General features: G+C 44.0%; 1 protein-coding gene across 3 annotated transcripts in view; it reads left to right on the forward strand.

Moving 5' to 3' along the window:
- Positions 1-7,525, forward strand: part of LOC147022200 (cohesin subunit SA-1-like) — a 136,043-nt gene that overhangs the window by 46,179 nt on the left and 82,339 nt on the right. For all 3 annotated transcript variants that reach the window (XM_085892872.1, XM_085892871.1, XM_085892873.1), the window contains exons 15-17: positions 1,870-1,981; positions 2,225-2,328; positions 5,739-5,831. In XM_085892872.1, the coding sequence (XP_085748998.1) occupies positions 1,870-1,981; positions 2,225-2,328; positions 5,739-5,831 (309 nt within the window). The remainder of the gene's footprint in view (positions 1-1,869; positions 1,982-2,224; positions 2,329-5,738; positions 5,832-7,525) is intronic.

The raw sequence follows: 7,525 nt of genomic DNA on the forward strand, positions 1-7,525 counted from the left end.
ACTGATTTTTTTTTTTTTTTGTTCATTTGTTTTTAATTACCCCATGTGTGAAAAGCGGGGTAAAGCAATTGGTTCACTCTGTCTACAAATGTCAGTTTCTGAGTAAGGAACTACTTTATTTCAATCGAATGTTTTATTTTGAACACAAATCGGAAAACCAACCTGCAGTTTAGCAGTACTTTGGTTCTGAATTAGGCCGGATCGCCGATTCGCAGAGATGAGTGAGATAACTTTCTTTATTCTGCCTGCATGCCTGCCTGGCAATCAAATGAAAATCATTCCAAACAGGAAACTTATTGTTCTTCAGGATGTTCACAAACAACGGCAAGAAGAACTCATGTAACATGTCAAATGAGGTGGTGTAAAAGATTGCAGCAACGGTAGTAAACTTCCAGAATTTTTATTATCTTGCCAAAACGAAGTTTTTGCAAGATATGTTAGTCAGCTTGTATGTTTTTTATTTATTTATTTTTTGTTTTTTTTGTTTGTTTGTCTGTAATCACGTATCGATCACTCTGCAGAGCACAGTTATCATTGGAAATTTTTCTAACTTCGCATATCAGAGGCCTATAGAGGTCCCTTTCAGCGCATAAAATTTTCAAGGTCAAAGTCAAAGGTCAAGGTCACTTAGTCGCAAATCAGGAGAGTCGACGAAACCCTTATTTTTTGAGTAATTTTGATTGGATCGTCTTCAAACTTCATGGGAATATAGTTCATGGTCTGGCACTCAGCTGATTAATTTTTGGTGGCGAGCGGCCTTGACCTTCATGGTTAGCACTGGAGGTCGAAAGTTTTTGACCCTAAGGTCAAATTTTGAAATCTTAGATACCATATCGAGTAATACCTCATATGAAAGCGCTTGATAAGTGCTTTCCAGATCTGTCAAAAGTTTGACGCTATGACGTCATTTGATGACGTCCTGACGAAAAAACGGATTTTTCACGAAAATTTTATTTCCTCAGTTCTCATCAAAATCTCTTGATATTTTATGTACAACGGTCCTGGAGAGATACCATTAACCGTACGAAAATATAAAGGTCACAAAAAGGTCAAGCATCAAGTTCGACGAAACCCTTATTTTTTGAGTAACTTTAATCGAATAAATAAATCGCTCATGTTCACATTTTGGCAAGATACTGGTCACCCTGGGGGTGACATTGGTTTTTCTTATTTTTATTTTTAATAAATACAACCTTTTAAGCTTCTTTCAATTTTATTATATTAATGAACACTGAAGAACATAAATCATCTTTTTGGCACTTTCAAAAATCTTCCGTTTCGCAGAGCTTTCACAAAATTCTATGCCATTTTACATTGTCTCCACCAATCAAATTTTCCGCTCATTGACCCCGCCCATGTCCTTAAAAAAATGTTTTTTGTTTTCTCCTCAAGACTGCATGGGTAAGGTGTTCTATGACCTCTAGAGTTGATTCTGCTTTTCATGCCATAACAGGATATTTACCATGGTGTAAACATTTGTTGGAGAACCAAAATGATTTCCATACATTGCAACAGCTTCTTTAAAAGTTATTGATATGTGTTGGTATTTATTTTTCTTGCCAAAGCTTTTGGATTCACACTGGTGATTGCCATGGAAGTTTGACCGGATATAAGAGCTAAATGTGTATTGTTTTGGACTAGGAGGAATTTTGAACTTCAGGTTGTCGGCAGTAACTCACCTGCTCTTCATGAAAGATGCCATTGGATCTTCAATGTACACCACAATGTCCTTACTATTGACGATGCACACGTTGATACTTTGTCCACCAGTCACAAACACTTTTGCCTTGTGTCCAAGAGTTTTATTTTTTGGCCTCACGGCATGCTTCTCTTAAATTGTTCTTGTATTGTTCTGTGTGTTGGCTTTAGCTCCATGATCATGCAGCCTACCTCATTGACAGCCTTTGGGATTCTGCCAAACATCATCTGAGTCACTGGGCATCCTTCACTGGCCTGTTGTTGCCAAAGCCCCAGGAACCTGGTTGGTCCATGCTTTTGATTGGTAGCGATCTATGCTGTATTTCCTTTTGGAAAGGTGCATGTGTTGTAAGGCTTATTTCCATTTGCATCAGAAAGCCAAAGAAAACAAACAACTAAATATACCTGGCTGACCAAGTATGACCCAAACTATATGACAGGTCAGAGTGAAGCATGGCACACAGGATTGTTGTAGTTCAGTCCCAGTCCTGTATTGACTTCTTTCTTTTTTTTCTGTGTCTTCCAGCTCTGCTCGAGGCCGAAGAGGGTGCTTTGCTTCTGATAATGGTGAGCTGCATACGTCAGGCAGCTGAGGGGCAACCACCACCTGGCCGTGGAGGACAAAAAAAGGTCAAAATTCCCTTTATGTGTGGCTTACCATTGAGTCTGTGCATAACAAAGCAATCAAAATTATCAGGTCAGGTATGGGAGCATGCGCCAAAGCAGCGGGTCGCTGCATCCACCTTCTGCCGGTACTCCAGGAGACTCCGTCTGGCCATCCCCCAGGCAGATGCCTGGCCCATCCCCATCTCCTTGAGATGCTGATTATCCTGCTGCAACCATGAGGCACGTGGTCTGCCCATTGGCCTCCTCCACACACGAGGCTCCCTCGCTGAGAGAATCTGGTGAGCAGGATCAGTGGCAGGAAAATGAGCCACATGTTCATACAGCCGTAGCTGACTCTCACTAATTATGCAGATAACAAATCTCATTTGAGTCTCAGCAACCGCTCGTTGGACAAAGTCCGACCAGCGATACCCAAGGATTCTCCGAAGAGACCTGGTTCCAAAGGAATTAAGTCTCCGTCTGAGATCCCTGATCAGTTTCCAAGTCTCACATCCGTAGAGCAAGACTGGAAGCACCAAGGACCTGAAGACTTGGACTTTCATCATCCTGCACAGGTACCCACAGCGCCACACCTCATGATCCAGTGAATCCATGACTCCCCAGGCCCGACCCAAATGTCATTTGACCTCTGGCTCACAGCCAGCAGATATATGAATATTACTGCCAAGGTAGGTGAATCTCTCCGTTACCTCAACATCCTCAACAAAAATGGGTACAGACAAGATAGCGGCATACAAGATGTCATTGTAAGCCTGGATATTAGTTTTGAACCAAGAAATCCATAATCCCAGTGGCTCCGACTTCTCATACAGCTCCTCAAGGGCCCCTAAAAGGATATCCAGGATCTCTGCAAAGATGACTGCATCGTCTGCAAAATCAAGGTCAGAGATCTTGACATTCCCAAATGATGCACCAGAGCTTGATCTCTCAAACATCCCAAAATCGTCCCAGAATCCAGTCGATACAAGCGATGAAAAGTGTGGGGGCCAGTACAAACCCATGACGAACTCCAGTTACAATTGGAAATTAGTCAGAGATGGTATCACCAGAGTACAGTTCATACATCAGGTTGATCAGTTTTGGTGGCACACCACGAAGACCAAGAATCCTCCAGAGGGCATCCCAATTCACTGAATCAAACGCTTTACAGAGATCAACATCGGCTGCAAGCAGCCCCTGCCGAGACTCTCATCTGCATTCGGTGAGCACCCGAAGGCCAAGGATACGGTCAATCGTTGACCTCTTTGGTGTAAAGACTGACTGCTCTGGGTGCTGGTGCTCAAGCAGATGGTGGCGAACCCTATCAAGAATTATCCGAGCAATGACCTTGCCCAGCATTGAGAGCAACGTCAACCCTCGGTCATTGTTGCAGTCTTGGCGATCACCCTTCCCAGAGAGGGACAACAAGGCCCCTCTCCATTCTGTTGGTATTATGCCTGTGTTGCAGGCAGAGCACAGAACTGCGTGCAACAACATGAGTACAGCATTTCCCCTAGCCTTGAGAAGTTCAGCATGGATGCCACACACAAGTTCAGCTTTATCCATTTCAACCGGTTCACCACAGCCTGTGTTTCCACAAATGAAGGTGGATCACAGTTGATTGGAGGGTCAGCAATAGGGAAAGTAACACCCCTGACTTCCAACTCAATAGCTTGTGGATCACCCTGGTGCAGCCGCTAAATGTAACTAGCCCAGCAGGCCTTCACTTCGGACTCCTCTGTCAAGAGCCCACCACCTTCCACTCTAACTGCAGTACACCAAGCGACGGGCTTGGCGGAACGCAATGCGTGAATTCCCCTGTAAGCAGGATGAGAATCACATGACCACAGGTGATGCACTACTCTCTCACAGATTCCTCTCACAAAGCCCTCCTTGCCCACCCTCAGCGCCCATACAGTTTTATGCCTAAACTCCCCAAACAGCTCAGCTCTGCCATTAAGCCTGGCCCTGCAACTCTGGACAATGGTTCCTTGAGAGACAAAATTCTTCTTCGCCCTATGGTGAGTTCCAAGACATCCACCAGCAACATCAAGGGTGGGGGTCTTGAAGGCACTCCACAACTCTTCAGGATCCCTCAAAGCACCGAGACCTCAAAACAAATTCCTCAAAGCACCCAAATCCCCACTCAGCCTGCTCGCAAACTCCTCAGCTACCTTCTCATCCTTGAGCTTGCCAACATCCAGCCTCGGCTGAAATGGTACCATTCTCCTGGATTTAAGCTGAAACTTCAGCATTGCTACCACAAGCCTGTGGTCGGTGTTGGCGAACTGAGCACTCCGGTAGACCCTGCAGTTCTGGATCATCCTCCAGCGACCATCATTGAGCTCATGGTCAATCTCCTTTGCCACACCGCCAGCATTGGAATACCAAGTCCAGCGATGAGCATGTGGGTGCTGAAACCATGTACTAGCTACCCTAAGTCCATGACTTCTTACAAAGTCAAGGAACTTGGTGCGATTCAGGTTCACAGTTCCAGACCCATGGGGGCCAACACATCTCATAACCATCCCTGTCAGTTCCAGTCGATGCATTGAAATCCCCCAAGACTAGAAGTGTATCTCGCCTGGGGCACTGATCAACCACAGACTCGAGTGTGGCATCAAATGCGTCCTTCACGGTGAGATCACTCGCCTCAGTCAGAGTATATACAGAGACCAGGGAAACGACACCCAAGGAGTGACGAATCCTTCGTCTCATAATACGCTCGTTCACCGGTGTTCCCTCAATTATCATTGGGGTCAGCTTCTTGGACACAGCTACAGCAACTCCTTGGGCATGGTAACCATCCGAGCGACCAGACCAAGAGTAGGTGTATTAACTCACCTCCATGATCTCGCCGCAATCCGGTCTCTGAACCTCAGAGAATGCTGCAATACCGATGTTCAAACACGAGCTCAGATAACAGAGACGGGTGATCATCCTTTCTTGGGGATCGGATATCCCAGGCACCCACCCGAAGCGACTGCCTCAGGATAACCCAAGGAATCCTCCATCTACCGGACTACACCTCAGCACCACACCGCCACACACCACCGCAATCTGACCTGGGAAGGTTACCTTGTGGTTTTCCTCCTATCAGAGTGGGAGGTCCCAAAGGTTTTCCCCCAATCCTGTCATCTGGTGAGCTGCCCTGCAAAGGGCAGCTGCATAGGAGGTACTCCCACAGAGTGGGTTTTCAATTTTCTTTTTATTTTCATGTTTTATGGAATGAAGGGTTTTATGTTGGCCATTGTGCAAATCTTGCCACAAACCTCCTAAAAAAAACCCTAAAACACAGTAACCCAAATGTCTGCAGGAGGATGTCTGCAGACACAGTTGGGCACGACATACGGATGGCCATTGTCTCACAAGGAGCTTCTCCACCCTTTGCTGCGGATAATTATCATTATGTGCATCTTTCTGCTGCCTCGCAGGTTTTCCAGCCTCGTCAGAAGAAGGTGCTGGAGGATTATGCTCAATCCATCTCTCTGCACTTCATGATCACCTTGCCTCTGCTTCTCACAAAGGTATCTGCACTTTGATGACCCTCCCTCCAAAAAAATAAATAAATATATATCCCATGTTCTGGTGCCCCCTCTCATGGCCAGAATTGTAAATCGCTCAACGAAGGTTTGCAGACTGTAGGTTCACTCCAACAAATGTTTTCATTTTGGGTTTATTCATCACTTAACAAAGGTCTCCGTTCGCTACAACAAAGGAACCGTCAGTGTCATGGTGATTGTGTAATGCCAATTCCGTGGTTGTGATAATTATGATAAGTTTTCCACCGATTAACTTTTCAGAAGGCTTGCGAATAATTAACTTTTATGGTTAAAAATAACCATCTCCTCCACTACCTCCCGTCGCTTCCTTCAATATGGAAACTTGGACTCAAGATTGTTTTTGTTAGTTTTCAACTAAATTAACGTTATGATGTTATTGTCTCTATTATTAGGTAAAAGTGTTATGATGTCACTTGCAACTAAAACCATCATTATGCCAAGCATATGGCTTTGCTTTAAGATCAAAACATTATGGTTAGGAAACGAAGTGTAATTTTCAGATGCAAAATAATGGAAACCGAGCTCCCGCATAACGAAGGTTCGCATAATGAGGGTTATGAAGCTACTTGGTTAAGCGAGGGATACCTGTATTGCAGTTAGATTTGAGGGAGCACCACCCTCAAGTGCAGTGGTTCTCAACCTTTTGGAGCCGCGATCCCCCAAAAAATTTAAGTTGGGGTTCGTGACCCCCCTCCCGATTCACACTTGAAACACACTGCAGTGACGTCACGGATCGCATAAAAAATCCAGTGTCTGGAGCACATTGGTCAATGCCTAGGTACTGCCAGCTGTTAAAACTAAACAGAACTAAGCTAAACTAAACTGGCATCACAAATTAATTATTTACACTCTGATGTACAACACAGTGAAAACAGCCAGCCACATTCATAAAAAAGGCTTCTGTAATTGCAAAGAGCGGTATGTAGCCTATTTATGCACGGGACACGGACTGGAAGATTGAGCGACCCTCTGCTGCAGACAGAGGTTACTATCACACATGACAGCTACCAGATGTACATAAACCTTGCATTACTGACCAAAAATATACAAAAAACAAAACAAAAACTAAATCAATTTGGCTTCAAGTACAGTTTTAAAGATTATTCAAGATCTGACAGCACAACTCATTGTTAAGGACGCAACAGGACTGCTTTACAAGCTGATGGCAATAGGCTATTATCTTTCATTCTCATATAGCTGGGCCTGGAAAACAGCTTTAAGCACAGTGCAAATACCTTTCAGTGTCCCTACAGGCTTATTATTCTCAGTTCATTCACAGTTCTTATAACAGTTGTGCTTGTTGTAGGCTTGTAGCCCATTATCATTCATCTCATTTTGCATTTTCCCCTTTATAACAACGATTCTCAATGGGTTTTCAGTTTCATTTTTTTTTACATTGAACGCAATAATTCAGATAATACTGACTCACAATAATTGAACACAATAATTCAGATAATACTGACTCAAAGTAATTGAACACAATAACACACAATAATTCTTTTTTTTAACAGTTACATCTGTGAAGGCACAGGCTTGTATTGTCAGATAGTATTCACTTACTCATTTTAGTGGGATGGCTGGGCCTGTTTATTTGAACAAAGCAGCTGTATTCTTGGTTTGAAGCTGGGGACTACAACACGAAGATCATCCTCAACTCT

This window comes from Eptatretus burgeri, chromosome 8, assembly GCF_056783735.1.
Source record: "Eptatretus burgeri isolate ZD-2024b chromosome 8, Ebu_testis_v1, whole genome shotgun sequence".
NCBI classification, from domain to species: Eukaryota; Metazoa; Chordata; class Myxini; order Myxiniformes; family Myxinidae; genus Eptatretus; species Eptatretus burgeri.